Source organism: Cotesia typhae, unplaced genomic scaffold (genome assembly GCF_013202065.1).
Source record: "Cotesia typhae breed Kobodo isofemale line unplaced genomic scaffold, CoteBio_Ctyphae contig_10, whole genome shotgun sequence".
NCBI lineage: Eukaryota > Metazoa > Arthropoda > Insecta > Hymenoptera > Braconidae > Cotesia > Cotesia typhae.
This window is the reverse complement of record NW_027423710.1, coordinates 196,014-221,241: the sequence shown is the minus strand read 5'-3', so window position 1 is coordinate 221,241 and position 25,228 is coordinate 196,014. Positions and strand designations below refer to the sequence as shown.

Here is a 25,228-nt window from a genome sequence, read left to right as displayed (position 1 = left end):
ATTAGCTAATTAAACGTATCAGTTGAGTACATACCGGTCTTGCATTCAGCATCTGGAGATCCAGTGGTACCTGGAGGACATCTACAGACAAAAATGGTACCATCGCGAATACATTCTGCGCCCTTACCACAACCGATTGTTCTGCAGTCGAGCGAGCTTCGATCAACGCTACCTAAATTTTAAAATCCAGGAAAGAGATTAGAAACAATCTGATAAAATTAAAATAATAAATAAGGTAGTTCGATATAATTAATTAACTTACATTCATGCATAGGATCGCCAGCAGGATACTCCGGAGGACAGTAGCACTGAGGTTGGTTGTTATAAACCCGACAAGCAGCCTTGACCCCGCAGCTGGTGTCTCTGCAAAGATCGTCATCGCAGATACAGACCTGATGGGGATCACCGTAGCAGCCTGGAGCGCAACTGCACTCGAATCCACCAGCAGTTTCGCGACACTTGGCGTTGACACCACAAGGTCTCCTGAGACACTCATCAGTGCCAGGTTTGCAATTGATCTTCGGATTTCCGTAGTGTCCTGGTGGGCAGGAGCACTGAGCAGTGCGATCAACAACGCGACACTGCGCGTTGAAGCCGCAGACTCCGTGTTGAAGACAAGGATTAGTACAGACTCCATCATCGCTGCACCGTTTGGTAGGTTCGCAGTCCTCGTGACGAAGACACTCCAACTGGTAGCACTCCTGGCTTGGTTCACCTTGATAGCCTTCTGGACACAAACAGACTGCGCGATGTCCTGAGACCTTGCAGAGCGCGTTGATTCCACATGGAGATCCGTTGTAGAGACAAGGATCCTCGCACTGTCCGTTGTTGCACGACAGAGACGTCGGACAGTCGCTGTGAGTTCGACATCCAGCTAAGCAGAGTCCAGAATTGCAGATGTAGCCCTTCTTGCAGGAGTTGTTAGCGTCACACTTGATGCGACACTTTCCATGGTCGCAAACTTCTCCACAAGCGCAGTTCTCGTTTACAGAGCAGCTTCTGACGCAGTAACCGATCTCGTCGCACTCGCAGACTCCGTCACAAGGAACGGGGGACTTGGTGCAGCTTATCAATGCGTTTCCGTAGTAGTTTGGCGGACAGCTGCATTGCGCGGCGTGATTGACGACTCTGCAGCCGGCGCATTCTCCGCAAGCTTTGCCGCCTTCGCAAGGACTCTGGCACCTGTTGTTGATGCAAGACTCATCGTTGGAGCAAGCGTTGTCGCTGCGACATCCCAGTTCGCAGATTCGGTTCTCGCAGATCTGACCGGGAGAACAATGATCATCGGTGTTGCAGATCGCTTTGCAGACTCCTGCTTCACAGCGTTCGTCATTCAGGCAGTTTGAGTCGCTCCTGCAGGTCGCGTAGCAGGATCCTCTGTTGCAGGTGTGACCTGGAGGACAAGAGTCACTGCAAGGAATGAAGTTCCGGCGACATCCAGTCAAAGGATCTCCAACCAACGGAGCTGGACAGCTGCACTGTTTCTGGTGATTGAGCATCGCACAATTGGCGTTTGTACCGCAACAATCTGGAAGACTGCAAGGATCCACGCACTGGTTGTTGATGCAAGACAAGTTTTCTGCGCACTCAATCTCAGCTCGGCAACCAGCAAGACAAACAAGACCTTCGCAAATCTCACCGCTGCGACAGTCTTCGTCCTGCCGACAAAGCGCTCGGCAAATTCCTGAAGAGTCGCAACGTTCGTTGCTCAAACAGTTCGCGTTAGAAGAGCAGACTGCCACGCAGGAACCGGCGACACACGCCGCTCCTAATGGACAGTCTCTGTTAGCTTGGCACGAAGGTCCTGGAGCTCGCAGACAAGCTATCCGAGCGGAAGGATTCGGCATAAATCCATCAGGACAAGCGCAAGAGGCCCGTTGATTAGTCGCAATGCAATTAGCGTTAGGGCCGCAAGGAGTTACGTCGCAAGGATTTACACATTTGTTGGAGGCGCAAGCTTCATTCGCGTTGCAGTCTTCGTCTCCTCGGCAGCCGTAAGAACACATGTTGTTCAAGCAGATGTGACCTAGGAAGCAATCGTTGTCCAGTCTGCAAGTCAGTAGACAGTTTCCGCGCACGCATTTTTCGTTAAACGCGCATTGATTGTCTGAAGTACAGGTTGGAAGACAAACATTGTCCCTGCAGGTGTTTCCAAGGCTGCAGTCTTCGTCTCCGTTGCAAGAAACTGGGAGTCTTACGCACTCAACTTCGGAGTTTCCAGTGAATCCTGGAGGACAACTGCAGCGCTTGATGTGATTGTTAACCTGACAATCAGCGTTTATTCCACAAGCGGTACGAATCTCGCAAGGATCTAGACACTGACCGTTGAGACACCGGTCAGTGAGGTTGCACTCTTCATCAGACTGGCACGATGGTCTGCAGATGTTTTCGTAGCAGTAAGTATTAGCAGGACACTCTGAAGAAGTGAAACAAGCAGTCGGCAAAGGACGGCAACCTACTCTGAGATCATTGGCATCTCCATCGTAGCCGAGTCTGCAGCTGCAGGACGCGACGTGCTCACCTGGGATGCATTCAGCGTTAGGACCGCAGCGAACTCTTGAACACACGTCAGCGCACTTGGGAACTCCGTTGATTTCGATGCACCTGGCAGTAATTGGGCAGTCTTGGTCTCTGAGACACTCAACCGGGGTTTGGCACCCGCTGTTGTAAGCGTCTCCTACGGTTCCTAATTGGCAGTGGCAGCGGTAAGACCCGCGAGAATTGGTGCAAACAGCGCCTGGAGCGCAAGGCGAGTTAAGACAGAAGTCTATGAGATCACAACCACGAGTTGGCTCTCCAGTGTATCCAGGTTGGCAGGTGCAGACTTGCTGGTGGTTGTTCGTCGAGCAGATGGCGTTTTGACCGCAAGGATTGTGCGCGAGACAAGCTATCCTACACTTGTGCAAGTCACAGATCTTTTCATCAGAGCAGTCGTTGTGGCTCTCGCACTCAATCGGCTGGCAGCCCATCTTGTCATCATAAGCATCACCGAAGAACCCGCGGTCGCAGGTGCAAGTAGCTTTGTGGTTGTCAGACTTACACCCTGCGTTCCTTCCGCAGAGAATCAGTTCGCAGGCTTGACGACACTCTGCTTGTCCAAGATTGTTCCTGATGCATTTTTCGTCGTACCCGCAGTCGTTGTCCAAAGTGCAGCGCAGTTCTTGAATACAAATGTTGTTCTGGCAGTACTGGTACTCGGGACAAGTCGAGTTTGACTTGCAAGTCGGTCGGCAAAGTCCGTCGATACACAATTGGTCGCCGATGCAGTCTCTTATTGAAGTACAAAGCGCAGTGCAGATTCCTCCGTTGCAGGAAGCTCCAGTGGGACACTGGCTATCAGTCTTACAGTATTGAACGGGAGTGCATCCTAAATTAGGATCTCCAGTGCCTCCAGGTTGGCAGGTACACACTGCCGAGTGGTTCAGCGAAGAACAGTCAGCTCCTTGACCACAGACATTTGGAACTGAGCAAGGATCCACGCATTTGTTGTCGAAGCAAGCGCGGGAGGGTCCACAGTCGCTGTGGTAGTTACATTCGAATCTGATGCACTCAATTTTGGGGTTTCCTGAGCTTTGTCCAGCGCAACGACACTCGGGAACGTGGTTCCGGACAAGACATTCGGCGTTGTGACCGCAAGTATTCGGAATGACGCAAGGATTCCTGCAGGTGTTGTCAATGCAAGACGCGGAATTAGGGCAGTCATTGTCCGCAAAACAGTCGCCGGGAAGCTTGCAGCCTAGACCAATGGGATCTCCAACGAGGCCATGCGGACAAGAGCAGTAGAAGGAACCTTCGGTGTTCTGGCAAACTGCTGTAGAATGGCAAGGATAGTCCAGACATTCATCAACGTCCAGGCAAGTATCTCCAATCAATCCGTATCCTGGATGACATTGACAAACGGCGTTGTGTTTCACAGTTATGCAGATTCCGTACCCACAGTTGACTCTGTTGCATGGACTAACACACTTATTGCTTTCCAAGTTGCAGTACTTGTCTTTCGGGCACTCGTTGTCTGTAAGACATTCAACCTTAAAGCATCCCGAAGCGTCTCCAATGTATCCTGACTGGCATTGACATCCCGCGACGTGATCTATGACCGAGCAGATCGTATTAGGCCCGCAATCGACGAGACTGCAAGGATCTGCGCAGCTGAAGTGGATGCAAGACTGCAAATCCGGACAATCATGATGGTTCTCACACTGATGTGGCGTCAAGCAACCAGTACCAACTGGATCTCCAGCGGTTCCTTGAGGACAAACACACTTGTAAGTACCGTGGAGGTTGATACACTCCGCGCTGGGGTGGCAAGGATGTTCTTCGCACTCGTTGATGTCCAAGCAAGTGTCAGGTCCAGCAATGAAACCGTGGCTACATTTACACTTTCCGTTGATGCAAACTTCATCAGCGCGACACCCAGTGTCTGAAGTGCATCCAATCTCGCAGCTTCCATCAACACAAAGTTCTCCAGGCAAGCAGTTTCCGTTCCCGTAGCAAACTTTAGCGCAGTAGCCGTTCTTGCAGCGTTCGCCTTGAGCGCAATCATTCTTGGAGGAACACGAGCACTGACAGAATCCTTTGTCGCAGAAGTGTTGAGCTGGACAGTCTTGGTTCGAGTGGCAGATGTTGGGGACTCGCACGCAACCTTGCTGAGGTGTCGGATTCCCTGAGAAGCCCGCAGGACATGAGCAAGAAGTCGCGTGATCGATGCAGTTGCAGATGGCGTTCGCTCCGCAGACGTTTTCTTTTAACGAACATGGATTCTGACACCGATTGTTGATGCACGACTGGTCTGAGGGACAACTCTTGCTGCTGCGACAGCCCAATATGCACGCTCCGTTATAACAAGTCTGATCGGCTTGACACTGGCTGGGAGTAACGCAAGGAACCGAGCAAACACTTTTGATACATTTCTCTCCCTGCGCGCAGTCGTCGGTAGATCTACAAACGGCACGACACTGCCCGTCCAGACAATTACCATCGTCACAGTCAGCTGAAGTGAGACAATAATTAGTTCCACGCACGCATCCGTTCTGCGGGCCTTCTACTGACGGAACAAATCGATTAACACATCGGCAAATCGGCTCGCCATTTATTATCTCGCATATCGCGTTCTTTCCACAGGCGTCTTCGCATGGGTTTATGCAGCGGTGGTTCTGGCACATTGATTGCTTGGGACAATCTTTGTTGGAGACACAGGAGCCCTCTGGTTGGCACCCTGAACCGTAAGGGTCTCCCACTTGACCGGGTTGACACTGGCAAACAGGAGAATCAGCAGCTCCAACCACGCAAATCGCCGTAGGATGACAGGGGTTCGGATTACAGGCTTCGACGCCCACACACTCTACATCGGCTATTGGATTCGCTTTGAAGCCTGGCGGACATTGGCAGATCGCGCAGTGATCGTTCGCAATGCACACTGCGTTGGTCCCACAGGCGTTTTCTTCGCAAACGTCGTGACAAGTGTGACTAAGACGGTCGCACAGTTGAGTAGGCGGACAGTCAATATTATAGACACACGGGACTGGTTTGCATCCGTTTGCTCCATTAGGATCTCCGGCGTATAATCCTGGAGGACACTCGCAGTTAGCAACATGGTTGTTAACCACACAGATTGCTCCAGGCCCGCAGGTAACAAAGTCGCAAACCGGAAGGCAAAGTAACGCCCCGTCGTTGGAAGTCTTGCAGGTTTGGTCTTCTGAACACTCGGAGTCCGTGGAACACCTGTTTTGTCTAGCGCTCTGGCAGCCTTGGCGGTCATTTGGATTTCCTGCGAATCCTAAGAGGCATTCACAGGCTGCTTGATGATTGTTAGCCACACACTGAGAGTTCAGAGGGCAGGTGAATGATTTGCAAGATGAAATACACTTCAGAACTCCCAAAGCGTCTGGTCTGCAAGCTTCCGTTGAATGGCAATCACTGTCAGCAATGCAATCGGGCACTGATGGCTTCTCGCAGTTTGAAGTCACGGGATTCCACTCGTATCCATCCTGACACTTGCAAGTCGCGTGACCACTTCCATCAGGCTCGCAGTGTTGGTAAACGCCACAGACTACTTTACTGCACGGGTTGATGCAGTCATGAATCCCATTGTCCAGCAAAATGCAGAAGTAACCCTCAGCGCAGTCGGAATCGCTTGAACAAACTGGCGGAGCAATTGATCTATCAGGTTGGCATCCGTCTACGAGATTACTTGGATTTCCAAAGTACCCATCAATGCAAATGCAAGATGAAACATGATTTTGTGTAACACAGAGTGCGTTAGGGCCGCACTGAAGCTTACTGCAAGCGTCTACGCACTTCCTTACGCCTTTGCCGACTTGGAAACAAATCTGCTGCGACTCGCAATCAAGATCATTGGAGCAGTGAGCTTTGAGATGACATCCTTTGACCAAATCATGAGGATTTCCAATGTATCCTGAGGGACAAATACAATTTCCGTCTTGACAATCAGCCTTGGGACCACATTGGGTGTTACTGCACTTGTTAACGCACCTTCCTTCGACGCATGTATGACTGTAAGGACACGGAACTTCATTGCTGCAGCGACAAGTCGCTGGATCCGTACAAGGTCCAGATTCGATAGCCAGGCACCCGACGAAGGGATTTCCAAAGAATCCTTCTTTGCACCTGCAATCATAACTGCCGACGGTGTTAAGACACACTGCATTACTTCCGCAGGCGTTTCCACTGCACTCATTGATGTCATGACACTGGATGTAAGGATTACCGGCGAATCCTCGCGGACAGACACACTCAATCGCGTTGGGTCCAGCGTGACAATTAGCGTCTTTTCCACAAATCGAATTAGTACACTCTGATTTCTTCTGAACGCCACATCCTTGATACGGATTCCCGGTAGTTCCTGGATTGCAAACGCACTTAAAACCAGCGACGTCGTACTCGCAGTGCGCGTTGTCTCCGCAAGAAGGCTCGCAGCGTGGAGGTTCAATCGGTGGCATGCAAAGAAGATCAGGATTTCCAACAAAATAAGGATTGCAGACGCATTTATTTGTCTGAGGATCGCAGCTCGCGCCAATTCCACAAACTACGCCCTCGCATCTTCGCTTACACCTTCCGCCGATGCAAACACTGGGCTCAGCACACGGAATTTCAGGTGAACAGATGTCAGGAACACACTGGCCACCCGGGAAAGGATTTCCCATGAACCCTTCGATGCATTTGCAAGTGGGACCATCATAAGAAACAATGCACTGGGCGCCAGCTCCGCAGACAAAGCCGTCGCATTGCGAAACACACTCATTGTTGCTTCCCTCGGTGAATCCCACGACACATCTGCACCAAGGAACGTGTTTATCTGGCTCACAATAGGCATTGGGACCACACGGGACGTTATCGCAAGGATTAACGCAGCTCCCTTGGACACAAGCTAGGTAATTCTCGCAGTCATTGTTGCTGGAGCATTCTTGTCGTGGCTGGATGCCACCAGTACACCCGGAACCGTAAGGATCGCCAACTGATCCCTTGGGACACTCGCAGATATGTCCGCCGCGATTGTTCAGACAGTAAGCACCGTGTCCGCAGGGATTGTTGATACATTCGTTAACGTCAACGCACCCGTGCTGAGGATCTCCTTCATAACCGGTCTCGCACATGCATCTCGGAGGGTCGCTGGGCGTGCATTTGGCATTCATCCCACAAGGGAACCTATCGCACGGGTTTTTGCAGTGATTTCCATCCAAGGCGTCGGTGTAGAAAGGCGGAGGACAAACACACTCGCCAGGCTGGACGCATTTTTCATTTGCCTTGCATTCGTTATCACTTGTGCATCTTTTTTGTGCTGGAGAGCACAATCCATTGTAGGGATCTCCACCATAACCGTGAGGACAAACGCACTCGTAAGATCCTGGACGATTAATACATTCAGCTCCATACCCGCAAACTTGACGACCTTCTGTACACTCATTTATATCTTCGCAGGAGCCGTCTGGTTGGGTGCTGTAGCCCTTTGGACAGGCGCAATAACTCACTCCGCCGGCTATCGTGATACACTCGGCACCCTTTGGACACGGTTCACCTCCGGAACAGCCCGCTAGCATACATTTATCATTTACGATCTTATAAGGCGGCTGACATTGGCACTCGATGCTGTTGCACTCCTCGCAGAGGGTGAAGGGATTCCCGTGGAACCCGGACAAGCACTGACAGTCATAACTTCCTGGTAGGTTTTTACATATCGCGTTCACGCCACAGGGTGGCTTGTCCCGGTGCTCCAGGCATTCATTAACGTCTCGACATTTTCCGGTTTCAGGATCCCGGGTGTATCTCTGCTGGCAAATGCACACGTTGCTACCGACGAATTCATCTTTTACACACTGCTCGCCGGCTGGACAAGGCGAATTCGGACCACATACGTGCGGCACTGCTGTTTCCTTGCACCCGCCATTGTAAGGGTCTCCGGTGGTGCCGCTAGGACACTGACAAGAGAATGAACCCGCTTCATTGTTGCATACTGCTCCTGGTGGGCAAGGATTTACTGCGCATTCATCTATATCCGTACAACCGCTCTTTACGCCCGGTTTACCGGTGAAGCCGTTGCTGCATAGACAAGTAGCTATGTCGTTTAGGATCATACAATGGGCGTTTGGTACGCAGGATACATCTTCACAAGGATCTGCAATGGTAATTACCATAATATAATGATTATGTATCCATAAATTTACAAGCTCTTTTAAATTAATGTCAACAGGATATGTTTATTTCAAAGAACATTGTTTCTCTTATTGTTTTAGCTTGAAAAATCAACAGACATTTGATTATTTTTTTTATTTTTATTCTAAGATAAATTATTGCTAACAAAATAATTTAAATAAAAATTCTTTAATTCTACTTTTGAATTTTTTTTTACAATAAAAAAAAAATTAATAAAACTTACGTCGACAATCATTTCCAATATTAGGCTCCGGACAAAGACACCTCTTGGCCAGGTCACAAATAGCATTACCAGGACAATCAGCATCAGCTTCACAGGTGACAACTCCAACGCACTTGGTATAAGGATCTGGATCAGGTATCGTGTCCTCGGGACAAGCGCATGTATATCCACCATTGGTATTGGTGCAAGTGGCACCATGACCGCAGGCGTCAGGCCTTGCACACTCGTCTACGTCTGAAATAAAACCGCAGATTAATCGACTCCCACATGGCATAAGCACACGAGTAAGTATCATATCTAGATATTGCTTTTTAATATAATATAATAAAAACATAAAAAAGTTTGGAAAATCCAAAAGTGCACGGCTCATAATGCTCATTTAATTATAAATTATTAATAAACAGCTAAAAATAGTTGCCGAAATGAGGCGAAAAAAATTTTTCGATCGTAAAGCACTTTCTGATGCTTCGCATAATGAGTCGTGTAATAATAAAATATAAAATAATAAGTACCCATGCATTGCTTGAAGGCATTGCCAGAGTAACCGGACTTGCACTGACAACTGAAACCGCCAGGCGTGTTGGTACATATTGAGTTTTTACCACAGCGACCAGAAGGCCCGTTTACCGGGTCGCATTCGTCGATGTCGACGCAACCAGCGGCGATGTCATTCGGATTGAAGGTCCAGCCGTCCTCGCAGATGCAGTAGGCCTCGTGTCCGTCGGGCTTGCAGAAGGCATGCTCGCTGCAGGTCACACCATCACACGGGGCTGAAAATCAACGGGGCATTAATAGCTTGAACGAGGAAGAAGACTCTCATATAAGAGCCTCATGTAAGAGTCATGATCATGAGTGACTATTAATATGAGCTTCTCTGCTTTATATATATATATATATATATATATATATATATATGTATAAATATATAAATATACAAGAGTGTGCATATGAGAGCGAGTAACTTCCTCATATCTCAACGTCTTATCGGCAATCAGTATCTCTTCGGCCTAAGGGCATAAAAATGCTATTGCATGCTTTAAGATAGCAAATAAAATAAAATAAGAAGAGTACTTACGGGTTTGCTCTTTTTATTCTATTTTATTTATTTTAATTTATTATAGTGCCTAGTGTAAACTCAGGTTGTGTGTAAATGTATGTATATGCAATGTAATGTACCTTTGCAGGGTATTTGCGGCGGTGTTCCAACGAAACCGGTCTCACAGGAGCAGTGATAACTTCCTCGGGTGTTAATACACACTGAAGACGGCCCGCATAGGTTCGTTGCGCACTCATTGAGGTCCTCGCACTCCGTTCCAACGGCCTTGAATCCGTCCTTGCAGAAACACTGGCCCTCTATGCACTCGCCGTTGTTCACGCAGTCGAAGTTTGACTTACACAGGGTTGTTACGTCCGTCTAATTAAGGATTTCATTAATTTTTTTTATTTATTTTACCTTTTTTTAGGTCATCATTATGAATTATGACTATACAGCTGATCGCGAGGCATTTTATTTAAATTTACTTGATTGAGAGAAGAAATTTATGATCTTTTTTAGATTTGTATTTTTTTGACTTATTATTGATGATAGTAATATTTTTAAAAACTCTTTAAAAATAATTGTATAATTTAATCATTGTGAAGAAAAAAATTATACAATTTAATTTTGAGGTAAGAATTATTCAAAATGGCGAAGAAGATATCCGTACAATAATTTCTTTTTTTAAACCGTTCATTAAATAAATTTAATTATATTAAATTATGATATTTGAAGCAGCAAACATTTGACCATTTTTCGGATTTTATTTAACAAATAAATTAATTTTAGAAAATTATTTTGAAAAATTGCATTTATAGTTTTTTATAATTTCTTCATATAGAATTTTTAAAAAAATTTTTTTTACCATTATTTATTCTAAAAAAAAAAAATTAAGAAAATTATAAAATATCTGTCAATATTAGTGTCATATATTTTATACTAAAATTATGAAAAATTTGACAATTTTTATGATTTTTTTAACAAATAAAATTAGAAAAAAATTTTAAGAAATTATTAATTTTTATTTTGTTTGTTTAAAAAATCAAAAAAATATTTAAATGTCTTCTGACTCGAGTATCATTAATAAAAAAAAAAAAAAAAATTTATCCTAGTAAATAATAAAAGTCACCTGATCGCAAGCAACCGAAGGACTAGGATTGGCGCTGTATCCAGGAGGACACTCGCAAGTGAACCCAGGAACGGAATTTCTGCAGACTGCATTAACTCCGCAAGGATTCGTTGGTCCATTACACTCATCGATATCTAAATATCAATAAAATAATAAGTTTAATTATGAAGAAACATTCAGCTAAATAGCAAAGGAAAATAATTATAAGTGGTAAGAACATAAAATTTAATATTAAAGTGATTAGTTTAGCTAACCAGTGCAGCCTTTGAAAGGGTCGCCGGTGTAATCCTGGTTGCATCGGCACAGGTAGCTTCCAAGTGTATCCACACACTCGGAATTATCGCCGCAGGGATTTTTCTCGCATTCATTAACATCTGTTACACACCACACACAAATGGTTAAATTATGATCAATTAGTTATGCCAGTGTATTTATTATTTTTATTGTTTAATGATAATTAGAATTGCTAAAATAAGTTTAGTTTTATACACTGAAGAAAAAATTAACTTAAATCAAGAGAAAAATTCTTCTCCGGATGCTAGAAGAGCTTATAATAAAAATTGTATTTTTTTTTCTAAGTCCAAAAAAATTTTTAGTTTGAAGAAAAATTTTTTTTTGCATTTCTGCACATTTCATGAAAAAATATGTCGATTTCCAAAAAAAAATTTTTTTATACGCCCTTATAGCTCCCAGGACCCACCTCGAATGCCATAAGGGCGTATAAAAATTTTTTTTTCGAGAATCAACGTATTTTTGTGTGAAACGTAAAGAAATACAAAAAAAAAAATTTTTTTGGACTACTGGGTACTTTACCTAAGTAAATTTTTTTTTCTGTGTATAATAATGATAACGATAATGATAAATGATAATAATGATGTTACTGACTCTCGCATAAAATGAGTCCATGTCCCGTGAAACCTTGAGGACACACACATGTATACGATCCATAAATATTAATGCACTTTGCGTTGAGTGCACAAGCATTGTCACGCAGGCACTCATTAATGTCGGTGCAACCTAGAATTGGATCACGTTGATATCCAGGAAGACACTGGCACTCAAATCCTCCAGGAGTGTTTACACAGCTCGAGTCCTTGCCGCACAAGTCGTTCGACTCGCACTCGTTGATATCTGTTCGATTAATGCAAATAAAAAACATTTGTTACGTTAATTAAAGCTTGTAAAAAAAGCATTAAATTTATCAACGGTTTTGAATCGCAGTAAGTACAGCTAGGTTAAATGCATGTAATTAACCCTGACAAATTTTAAATTGACAACCAGCCCGAATAATCATTAAATGCGATTGATTGTAATCATTATATTACCGTTGCAGCCAGTGAATGGATCACCGTCCATGCCATCAGGACAGTGACACTTGAAACCCCCGTCTACGTTCGTACACAAGGCTGATCGACCACATGGACTTCGAACACACTCGTCAACGTCGTGGCAGTGATCCTCTGGATTTCCTTCAAATCCTTCTGGACACTCGCATCGATAGCCACCCGGTAAATTAATGCAGCGGGCATTATGCCCGCAACTTCCTGGATTATCGCACTCATTTATGTCGTAACACTGGAAATTTTTATTTTATTTATTTTTGTTTTTAATTAGCTATTGTTGAGGTTCTATTGCTGTTTTTTTTTTTTTTTTTTTTTTTTTTTTTTTAATCACTTAAATTAATGAAAATTAAATTAGCTGACATGTAAAAAATTTTTTTTTATTCAGAAAATTATTGCAAAAAAATTTATATTTTAAAAACTTGAAAAACTATGAGTGCAATTTAAAAAAAATTTTTTTCAGTTCTAATTTAATAAATGAAAAAAAAAAATTAAAAAATTAAAAGCGGCAGCTAACTTTAGTATTTTCTAAAATTAACAGACATAAAAATTTTACTTTTCATTAAAAATAAATCAGGTTTATAAAATTGCGTTCACAATTTTTTAGAGCTTCTAAATATAGAATTTTTTTTTTCTTTATAATTTTTTTATTTAAAAGTGAAATTATAAAAAAATTTTTTATGTCATTTAAAATTATGATACTGTAATTAGCAGACATCTGAAAACTTTTAGAATTTTTATAACTAATTAATTACTATAAAAAAATATTTTTTTTTTTTTTAATTTGCACTTAAAATTTTCAATAATTTTTACATATTGAATTTTTTTGCTAAATTTTTTTATAATAATTTAATTGTGATAAAAATAAAAAAAATTGTTAGAAGTCTGTTCAATTCAGTATTATTTAAAATTTGTACCATCTAAAAATTTTTTATGCTTAATTAATACTCATTGAAATTAAAAAAAAAAATTTTTTTTTAATAAATATTAAATTTCTTAAAATAAAATTTTTTTTTTTTTTTTTTAGTGGTAACAGCAATAAAACCTGGATATAAAAAAATTACTAACATTTTCGTAGGGATTCCCCGTAAAACCTTGCGGACATGTGCAGGTAAAATTACCAGGTACATTATGACAAAGTGAATTTTCTCCACAAGAGTGTGGAAGTTGACACTCATCAATATCCTCGCAGTGTACCTCGCCGTCGCCTCTGTACCCGGGCTTGCATTTGCAGAGAAAATTAGCCGGCAAATTGCAGCATTCGGCATTAGCGACGCATCGGGACGCGAGCGTAGGATCTTCGCATTCGTTTATGTCTAAAATCATGGAACCGTTAAATCATTAGATTACACTGTTCACTGTGCAATAAAATCGAATCAAAAGGAGTGCTTGTCCGAGTAATAACTTATAAGTTATAACTTATAAATTATAACTGAACAAAACAATAAGGAAGAATGATTTTATATTTATATCTAGGTCTGTTACTTTTAACTACGAGCACTTACCTTCGCAGGTGAAGCCATCTCCCCGGTAACCGGGGTAACAAGAACAGTGGAATCCACCAAGAGTATTCGTACAGTGAGCAAAAATATCACAGGGCCTGTATTTACACTCGTTCTCATCTGTAATAAGTTTTTTATTTTTATTTTCATTTTACAGACTGGATGGACATTAAATAAATGGGGAACCGGAATTGCTGCTATTTAGTTATTTAAAACATGTCCGATAAGACAGTCAGCATTTAGATTGATGGTAGGATTTAACAACTGGAATTCCAAGTCCAACTCTCAATCTAAGAGCTATATACTATTTTACGATCCTCCACAACGGATTCTCTAAGTGCTCATTGGTCTAAGTCTTAACGTATAGGTCTTGTTGTGGTATAAAATAATAAAAATAGCTAAAGTAATAGTAATAAGGAAGAGAATTATTATTACCTGGCACTTGACAATTACATCCACCGAAACCATCATTGCAATGACAAACTGAGTCAAGGCAAACTCCGTTCTGACATTTTGTACCGTCCTCTTTAGTACAATCATCTGAAATTAAATTAGGTAAATTTATATTTTTTATATTTTAATTTTAGGGAGATCCAAGTACCCTCCTAGTATAAAGAATGTCTATTAAAAAATAATACTATTGTTATAAATCTTAAAATTAATTAATGACATTTTTGAGGAAATTTCCGAAAAATTTAATCATTAAATAATTATATTTTCAAAATATAAGCTCATCCCGATATTACACTCATCAAGAGCTTTCATTTGAGTACCCACTTGCATTTTTAATATATTTTTCATATATAAATATATAAAATATATGAAAAATTGATGTGGGTACTCAAATGAAAGGTCTTGATGAGTGTAGTGTCAGGGTGAGCTTATATTTTTAAAAATGTCAATAGTTCACAAGATACAAGGTCATTTCTTAATTATCTATCTAGAGATATTTTTGAAGTAGCATAAATTATTATCATCATAAATTGACCATCAGTGAGAATGAAATAAAACCATAAAAAAATACAGCTCCAGATCAAGACTGGCAACAAAATTATGCTTATTCTCTTGATAACATAGATGCATGTAATGTATATTTTTTTTTAATGGTATGAAGATGATAAATTTCTTCAGTAAAACTATGTTGTTATTTTTTAGAATTAAAGAATCAAGTAAACCCTTGACGTGAAGAGGAATGAAGTTGTTTCATGAGCTAAGAGATGTGTGCGTGACTGGACGATCACAAACTGCGTGACGAGCGTCGGATCATAACGGTAACGCCTTTGCCCACGCGGAAGACTACTAACATGAGTACATGGGTACGACTTGCAGAATAAGAATTACTGAATTACTGAATTACAGAATTACAGAATTACAGAATTACAGAATACCTGAGAACTCACAGGTAGGAAATCAACGCGTCTCTGCTATTTTTATTTTACTATATCTTCTTCTATAAAAATAAATAGTTTTAACAATATTTCTTTCCTAGTTATTTTGAAAACTACTTGGAATCTAACTACACTCATTTTTAACAGAGTTTATGACGTTCTCATGACCGGCGTAATGTTACTCAGGGCAATCACGACAATCGTGCTCCGATGGGTTAAGCTACCAAATCAATTCCCTAGATACATTGGAAAATCTGATGCTGATGGCTCATGGGATGGGTATCATCATCATTATCTTCCACTTATCATCCTGATGGGTATGCACTAATGTAATCTAAGAAGTCGGAATATCAAGAAACATCTTCCATAATTTCAGACGAATTTTGACATTGGAAAAATTTATTCAATTGTAATAGGAAATACTTATGTTTTCAGAGAAGTTACTTGTGGACTGCATCCAGATGTCTTCACAATACTTGATGAATAATAACAAGATAAGCTTGGAACAGAAGATTACAAATCCAGTTTTTACTCTTTTCATTGGTAGGGATAAAAAATTTAGATGTATGTTTAATAGTTTTTGTACATAGCGAAGAAAACAGAGATTTTTCCTATTTTTGCATAGGAAAAATTCCTATGTTGACATAGAAATTTTTCCAATATTAACATGGGAATTTTTTTTTTTATTAACATGTTAGAAATATCCATGTGATATAGAAAAAATTCATTTATCACTAAAATTTATGTAATTTAATTTAATAATTACAAATTTACACAACAATTTTCTCATGCGAGCAATTTCAGATAATTTAAAAATAAAACAGTGATATACAGTCGGTTTGTGATAAAAAAATTCGAGGAAATTTTTTTCAAATTTTGCTTTACATTTCGAAAAAATTAAAAATCCAGCAGACTATGGACGGTGTGGCTTAAATTGTCATAACTTTTTCGAAAATTGACTTATCGGGACGTTTTTTTTTTCAAAATTTTTTTTATTAAATGTTCTTTTTGGAAAAAAATAGAAAAAAATTATTCGAATCTATCTTCATCGTTATTTTTTAGATTTTCCAAAAAAACTCCGAATTTCTCGATGATAAACAATTTTAATTTCTTTTTTCTTTCTTTCATATGAAACTTTGACATTTTCTACAAATATCCTGAAAATTTCAGAATGGTGTTTTTTCGATTTCTATTTTTTTTTTCAATTGAAAAAAAAATTTTTTTTCATGTCATAAATGAATTTTTCTATCTTGTTAATAAAGAAAAAAATTCTTATGTTACCATTGGAAAAATTTCTATGTTTTTTTCGCTGTGTAATAAAGTCTGGGCCCATAACCTTTTGTATCTCTCATATTTTAAAAATTATTTCTACATATTATTTTTTTATAAACATTCTCTAAACAAAGAGGGTACTTAGATCTCTTTAATTTTTTTTTCTTCTTTCAGTTTGAGCAATTGTTGTCTTCACACATGATTATAAGTGATAATATCTAATGAAATTAATTTATAAAGAAGATACAATCAATTTTACCTGAACATTTGAGTATTTGTCGAGCTTCGTCGGCCCCTTCGTAACAATCGTTTTTTCCATCGCAAAGTCTCGAGAGTTCCAATAATTGGAGTACATCTGTCGAGGCATTTACTTGACAGCCGAAGTAACCGTCTTCTAAATTTAGAAAAAATACTTCTCTTTTTGGTCCTCGTCCAACTCCTCTCACGGAGTCGGCCTGGAATAAATTAAATAAATTTTATTTAATAATTTATCAATTATAAAATAAATAATTTATATTATTTATACTTACGGGACATATTGATAATATTATGTACACCACCAACGGCCAAAGATGTTTCATCTTCGCTGAAATCATAAATAATATTATTAATTAATTAATTTATTATTATTATAAACATTAATATTAATTTTAGTAATATTATTAATATTAAATATATCTTGAGTTTTATAATGAAAATATTCAACATCAACATCCTGGATAAAATTGAAACTTTCGGGTCTAGTGATTTTCACAGATGCGTAAGCAAGATTCGAGAAAAAAAAATATTTGAGAATAAGATAAACATTTTTATGACCATTAAATATAGTTCTATAGCTTTATCCTACGTATTTTTCTTGGAGATTCGGAATTTTATTTTTATTTTATATTTTTTCTATAAACTTTATTATAAAGTTAAATAACTTCCGAACGGCAAACAAAATTCTCCAGGTATTATTTTTAGAATTATCATATATATTATATTGAAGTTTTACTAATTTAAATTTTCACTTTTTAAATATTTGAATACAAAAAGACCGAGTAAATATTTGAGAGTTTCTCTTTCAGAATTTTTTTTTTTAAACATGCAAATTATTTAAGTAAATGCATACAGAAAGTATAATAATGATAATGACATTTTTTTTTTTTTTCATATTTACAAAAAATTTTAGACTTTTTTAAATAAATATGCATTAATATATATTTATCGAATTTTTAATCATTTAAAATAAGTTAAAAAATTATTCTTTATTCCAGAACCAGATTGACAACCCGAGAAGATATTTTTAAGAAGAAATAGTAGTGACCGCAATAAACTTGAGTAATAAAATTTAATTTATAGTCTAAATTTTCTAAATAATTTTTTTCTGTAAAATTTAAAATTATTTCTAACACGATGAGAAAAAAATTTATAGTAAAGGTATTGATTAAAATTTGTGTCTTTGCGAGGTTTCATATCATTCTCATCGATAGTCAATTTATTATGATAAGAAATGAACTTGTATCTTGTGAACTATTGACATTTTTAAAGATATTAGCTCATTTTATAATATTACACTTATCGAGAGCTTTCATTTGAATACCCACATGCATTTTGATATATTTTTCATATATACATATATATAATATATATAAATATATGAAAAATTGATGTGGGTACTCAAATGAAAGCTCTTGATGAGTGTAACGTCAAGATGAGCTTATATCTTAAAAAACTTCAATATTTAAAAAAGTACAGTGCAATTTAACAAAAGTCATTATTTAATTTATTAATAATTTTATTTGTTACAGATTAAAAATAAAAAATCCAAAAAGAAGAAATCTAAAAATTTCTGTGAATGAATTTAAATACTAATCCGTGATCAATTACTCAGAATAAATACTTCAAAATTAAAATAAATTACAATAAGATAACGGTATTAGAAATTAATGTCTAGAGACCTTGACATTGTGATCTTTCCATGTCCATTAAAAAGTGTCTCTGTATCACCACATTTTGTTAAATAACAACAACAACAACAAAATTAACTTAAAAATTGTGTGTTAGAGTTTAAAAAAAAATAGTGGAATATTTTTACAGAAAACTGGTGAGAAATAATTAAAATTTAATTAGGGCTTAATTTTTATCACTTCATACGCGGAGATAAGAGAGAAAACACTCCTTAAAAATATTAAAAAATTTTTAATTTGTATAATTAAATTTAATTGTTTATAAATAAATGATAAAAAAAATATTAAATGATAAATCGTGAAGATAAAACTGTTTAGTATGAGATATCACGATATTCGGTTGTAATTCCGGATTACCGACTCATCTAATGGGAGGTAATTACTCATTGAGTGTGACTATGTGACTATTACAGACGATTATACATATTTCGTTTATTATTACGGATTACGGATTATTTTATTATTCACCGGTACGTGCGGTAGGTATAGTACGTCTGACGTCTTCACACCTGTATGAAGTAAACATTCAGCTTCGCTTGGTTTTAAGATAGTAATAATAATAACAATAATAGTAATAATAATAATAGACGCTAAGAATGTGATAACGAATGTTAGAATCACGGGAATTAGCCGGGTATAATACATGAATAAAGCCGTTTATAATTCACCGGATATTAAGCCAACGTAAAAAATAACTATGAAGACACTGAAGAAGAGTAAGAGATAGAAGATTAAAATTGGAAAGGGAAATTGAGATGAAGAAGCTGCTACCGGCTACAGGAAAAATAAAGACTCGCTCTAAACAGGAAATAATAAAACGGTAGCCACTGGGATGATGCACCTGTACCGATTTTCCCGGGTACGGGCTAGAGGTATGTGTTCGTTGCTCACCTTTTTTTTTTTTTGAACCCTTTTATTGCCTGGAAAATTACCAGTCGAGAGTGAAGACATAAACTCTTGCACCTGCGAAATTACTTCCTTTTCGGGGGATTTACCTTTTAAATGTATTAATTATCATTTTATTTATTTTCTTGCCTAAGTAAATGAAAATTTAATTTAAGTTTGTTTACATTTTTGGGAATTTGATTTTTAAAAAATTTTAATTTTGGATTAAATATTAAAAAAAACCGAAAAAAAAATAAGAGATTTTTTTTTTAGGAAATTTAATTCTCTAAAAGAAAGGTCCTTTTTTTTATTTCTTTAATATTTTAATCAATATTTAAAATAAAAAGTCAAATATAAATTTTTATAGTCATGTTAATAATATACAGAATATTAGAATAATACACAGAAAAAAAGGTTCACTTGAGTCAAGAAAATATTTTTCTTCCTAATTATTATTTTGAGCGAAAAAAAAAATTTTTTTGACAAGAAATTTCACTTATTCTAACAAAATTAATTTTCTTGCGTTAAGAAATACGTATCTTGATCCAAGAAAATTTATTTAAATCAAGAAAATCTTGTTGTTTTGAGAAAATTTAGCCTCTTGCTCCAAAAAATTAAATATAAAGATAGTAAATTTTTATAAATATTTTTATTGATTAACATGCCAAATTGGAAGATCAAATAATATTTCATCATTTTTTTTTTTTCATTCAATATGTAAAATTTCACGCTAAAATTATAAAATAGGTATCAAATATTCAAGAGAAAAATTTTCTCGAGGTGAGAAAATTTTTTTCTTAGCTGAAGTAGGTAGTGCTGCTTCCTAAAAGTATTTAAAAATTTTGATCAAATATAAAAATTTATTGTATCAAGTATTTATGATAATTTGAATTAAGAAAAAATTACTTCCACTAAGAATAGAATTTCAAGAAAAATTTTTACTTCGGTTAACATAACTTTGGTCTTTTTTCAGGCATCCGAAAATTATCTTGAGCCAAGAATTTTGTTCTCCATTTCTTTGTATTTAAGAAATCATTTTTTAGCATTTAAAAAATATTTCTTAGTATATAAAATCAAAATTTTATATATATATATATATATATATATATATATATATATATATATATATATATATATATATATATATATATATATATATATATATATATATATATATTAAAATCGACATTCTCTAAAAAAAATCACGTATATTTAACTGTAGAACCTAATTATAATTACGAAAAAAAAAAAAAATCTAATCTTAAATCTTTTCAGCCGGAACTAAAAAATTAAAAATGAAAAATCCAAGGACACCTATTACAAATCTAATCTACGAAAGCAATGAGCAATGAACTTATATAATTAATAGATGATGTAAGGATAATGACCTCAGCGTCCCCAGTGGGACCGTTAATTGCGAAACGGAGGCAATTAGTTTATAACTAAGTACACGAGGCATAAACAAAGGACATCATCCGTATTTTTTACGGCGATATAATCCCAACTGTAGAAATTACGTAGGTATATCTAGACTTAGACATATGTTTATTAGTTGTACATTCTGCTGTTATTCTCAACACTCTGGAGGCCTAACGTAACCAGAGGACAGCAACAGGTCGAGGCGACAAATTACCACGGGAATTACCGCGATAAGACTAACGAGTGAGAGTCAGGGTCGTCTGGCTGTTGGATTCCTCGATGCTGAGGTTGGGAATAAGGAAGTAAAGTCTCTTTATTATATTACGTTTTTATTATTACAATTATTAAAATAATTAGCTACTTAACGTCAGATATTTATTATTTAAATTTATATTTTATATAAAATTTTTTTAAATATTAAAATTATTGTCCAGGTATTGAAATATTATCAAACGCGGATGCGCTCGTATGATAATTTACTTTTATATTAATTATAAGCATCCTTTCCACTTAGTGCATGCTTAGCATTTGTATTTATACTCAGGTCTAAGTACTGTATATGTATGTGGATATTCGATTCGAAGAATTTAAAGTACTTGCTTTTTTTTTTTTTACTCTGTTGCAAGTTATCCGTAAAAGTCCCGCGTAGGCGGCTGTTAAAGTTTAACGACAAGTTTAACTCGCTTTTTAATTTAAAACCGTACGTGGGTTTTGTTCCTTCAGATTTACACCACATTTTTCGTCAGTTAATTTTACTTTTTTTGGTGATTAACGGCCACGCGATGCAATTATAAAAATTACGTTATTCTCCTTGGGAATTTATAAATAATAAATAATTAAAATATTTATTGTTGATGATTATTTTTAGGAGCACAGTCATTGGGACTTTTTGCTCATTAGCTATTCAGTGACAACTTGTTTGTTAAATAATTTTAATTATGTCATAATTTATAAAAACAAGTTAACTTTCATTTTATTTTTTTTTTTTTTTTTTTTTTTTTTTTTCAGGAAGAAATTTTTTAAAAAGGCAGAAAAATTTTTCAGGTATTAAAAAAACCAAAAAAAAAAATTTCTTATTAACATTTACTAGTTTTATAAATTTTTTTAAGTTGTTTAATGTAAAAATAATTTTTTGGATATTTTTATAGACTATTTTTATGTTTTACAAATTAATGATGAAAATTTAAAATTTTGCTGGATTAATGACAAGTTTTTTTTTTTATATTTATGCTAATAATCAAGAAAAAAAATTTTAATTTAGTAAATGTATTAGTTATGATACTGAAATTAGCAGATATTTAAAAATTTTTGAAATTTTCTATAACAAATCAATTATTTTAAAAAAATATTTTTAAAAAATTCGCACTTAAAATTTTTAAGATATTGAAAAAATTTTTTTGTTAAAATTAATTAAAAATAATTGTTTGGACATTTTATATTTTACAAATTACTTATAAAGAGTCAAAAATTTGGATAATTAATTACTGAATTTATAACAAGTTTTTTTTTTTTCAATTTATGACACTAATTAAAAAAAAATTTTTAATTAAAAAAATGTATCAATTATGATATTGAAATTAGCAGACACTTAAAAATTTTTGGAATTTTTATAACTCAATTTTTATAAAAAAAAAAAATTTTTTTAATTCACACTTAGAATTTTTTTTGTTATAATTTAATTGTTATAAAAATCTAAAAACTTTTTAAATAAATCCGAGCTAATTAAAAAAAAGTTACATATTTTTCCCAGGATATATAAAATTTTTTTCTAATTAAAATTCTATCCACTCTTTTATCATCAATAAAATACAATTATTTTCTAGAAATAAAAAAAGATCAATTAATTATATTAATGAAATTAGTGCCCATGAAAATAATGACGTTTTTACAACTGTAGAGACCTCGACATGGATTGCAACTCTCACGCGTAAGAAGATCACCGATCGCCGGATGATCTATGAACACGATCAACAATCATGAAGTTTTTAATGTTAGTATTACATAAGTAAGCGGCATGTGGCCAAATATGCAACAGTAATAGTAAAAGTAATAAGCAATACATAACATGTTGTTTCATTTATATTAATTTCATTATCATCAAGATGGTTTATTGCACTCTGCATCGTCATCCTGACGGTTCATTTGATTTGGCGTCACGTGCATCCGGTAATCGAGCGCTTCCGGCGACCAAATTCTCGAAGAAAACTATCAAAGGATATTTTTCTATTTAAAATTACTTTCTTTTTTTTTTTTTTTTTTAATCAATTTTATTTAATAAAATTATTAAAAATTAATTTATTTTTATTGTTTCAGTTAAAGGCTGATAATTGTTTCATAAATGCCGCTATCTCGACCATTCACCGTGATTCATGTTAACTTGTTTCTCGTTTATAAACAGCGAAAGTTAACTTTATGTCATTAAAGTAGATCACCTGAGCTAAAAGTTTATTATAATGATAGTGAGCAGAAAATTATTTTACAAAATATTACTAGCGTAATAAATAATGCTCTTTATTATTACTCAATTACATTTAATAAACTGCAAAGGAGTTTTAAAAAAAATAACTCAATAGTTTTCTTTAATTAACTGTGAGAAAATTTCCAACAAGATTATCAACAAGTGACAAGTTCCGCGGACGCGAGCGAACCGAGTTCGATTCCCAGCTCCGATACGGCAATTGATTAAAAGCAAAAATTTTTTTATGAATTGAAATCATTCAGCCGAAAAAAAAATTATATCATACAGGAATAAATTTGTGACCATAAAAAATATGAAATGTTTACACAATGACGTAAAATTGTGGCGTGTAAAATTCTTCGAACATTGTAAGGCATGAGAGCTCTCAAAAAAAAAAATTCAAAGTTATAGAATATGAATATTATGATGCAAATGAAACAATTATTCACAGAGTCAGCTCGTTTACAGTTAATTTGGTATACTTGATCACAATAAGCTACTTGAGTTGTTCAATGACCAGTCCTTGTATTTAAAACTGCCGGTAAAATTATTCTTACTATCATTTACATTCTATTCATTCTCTTTTTCTTTTTCTTTAGTCCGTCTAACACTAATACCCAATACTCTTTTCAGACACACTTTACGAGCCCATTGTCGGACAGGATCTTCGACACCTTCGTAAAAATAAGGACAATAAACAGTGCCTGCAGGTGTTTCCCAGAATGCGGGGAGTAAAAGTGAAGGGGCTCGACTAAAAAACACGATAAATAAATAAATAAATAATTGGCCAGTTAAAAAAACTGGAAGTTAAAAAATTATCCGAAGAGTTATCATGTAAGTAATATACTGGATGGTTATTAAATTATTTTTTGCTGAGATCCCGCCGATTATATTAATTTTTTATTGGCCCTTAGAAGATTCTGACAAGAAAATTCTCCAAGGAGCCCTAAAGTGTTAACAGGAGGCGGAATAAATTAATCGAGGCTCAAGAACAACAACTCAATTAATTTAATCGATGGATAAATCGAATCAAAAATGAGGATTACCATACACATACTCTTAACTCTGCACGTGACTTTTTTTTTGGTGATTATGATTATCAAAAAAAAAGAAGAAGAAATGAGCGTGCCCACGACTTGGGACTAAGGACGGTATCATCGAGATCTTTTGTACGCTGAGCACGCCGGGTTTATCTTCTCGCTCTTGCAAGTCCCGAGTCTTGGGTCTCGAGTGAGAGGAACATTACCTTGGGTTCAGTTCTGTAGTTAAGTCTGTAGGTATTATATACCTGAGGCAACATCCGGTATGAAAGAGCAAAATACACGGACTCGCGTGCGGTATCATATATTATAGAGTTGAGTGTCATAGTTGTGTTCTTAAACTTTACCGGGACTCTAGACTATAGATTTTGGATAAAGAAAAAATATTTTTAATAGTTTGGATGTATGATTTTATATTCTTCTTCATATGTGACCATATATGAACATATGTGACCTTATATGAGTATATATATATATATATTATGACGCATGTAACTTTATATAAATTTTATACTGATAAAAAATGTATATTATTATTTATATATGTGCATATATGGCCATATATGATCATATGTGATCTTATATGACACATATGGCTTATTTAAAGAAGATATATTAAGAAAAAATATTTTTTTTACCTAAAAAATATTTTAGATTGTATGATTTTATATTCTTCTTCATATGTGATCATATGTGAACATATGTGATCTTATATGACTCATATGGCTTCTATAAAGAAGATATATCAAGATATTTTTCTTAAAATTCTATTTTTGGTGAAAGTAATTTTTTTTTTTAATTCAAATTATCATAAATACTTGATACAATAAATTTTTATATTTGATCAAAATTTTTAAATACTTTTGGGAAGCAGCACTACCTACTTCAGCTAAGAAAAAAATTTTCTCACTTTGAGA

The 25,228-nt window shown here is 36.2% G+C and overlaps 2 protein-coding genes and 1 long non-coding RNA gene across 5 annotated transcripts in view; 2 read left to right on the top strand and 1 right to left on the bottom strand.

Annotated features, from left to right (window-relative positions):
• Dpy (fibrillin-like protein dumpy) overlaps positions 1–25,228 on the bottom strand; it is a 77,215-nt gene that overhangs the window by 38,428 nt on the left and 13,559 nt on the right. Inside the window, 12 exon segments of the mRNA XM_074254773.1 lie at positions 35–172; positions 263–8,632; positions 8,894–9,127; positions 9,406–9,663; positions 10,070–10,307; positions 11,059–11,192; positions 12,384–12,633; positions 13,467–13,714; positions 13,904–14,020; positions 14,336–14,440; positions 16,820–17,015; positions 17,091–17,146. Coding sequence (XP_074110874.1) covers positions 35–172; positions 263–8,632; positions 8,894–9,127; positions 9,406–9,663; positions 10,070–10,307; positions 11,059–11,192; positions 12,384–12,633; positions 13,467–13,714; positions 13,904–14,020; positions 14,336–14,440; positions 16,820–17,015; positions 17,091–17,146 — 10,344 coding nt within the window.
• On the top strand, positions 14,328–16,862 carry LOC141535537 (uncharacterized). Its single transcript, XM_074255890.1, has 7 exons — positions 14,328–14,455; positions 14,895–14,983; positions 15,056–15,216; positions 15,268–15,302; positions 15,436–15,605; positions 15,724–15,831; positions 16,735–16,862. Exons 3-7 carry the CDS (start codon positions 15,205–15,207, stop codon positions 16,737–16,739), a joined length of 330 nt encoding a protein of 109 aa, XP_074111991.1. The 5' UTR covers positions 14,328–14,455; positions 14,895–14,983; positions 15,056–15,204; the 3' UTR covers positions 16,740–16,862.
• On the top strand, positions 18,511–24,790 carry LOC141524960 (uncharacterized). 3 transcript variants are annotated; one of them, XR_012478775.1, is made up of 6 exons: positions 18,511–19,381; positions 20,670–21,115; positions 21,822–21,857; positions 23,127–23,812; positions 23,905–24,105; positions 24,186–24,790. It is a non-coding gene; the product is annotated as an uncharacterized LOC141524960 (long non-coding RNA). The 3 variants fall into 3 exon arrangements; XR_012478780.1 differs by lacking the exon at positions 21,822–21,857 and having other exon boundaries at positions 20,670–20,911; XR_012478790.1 differs by lacking the exon at positions 21,822–21,857.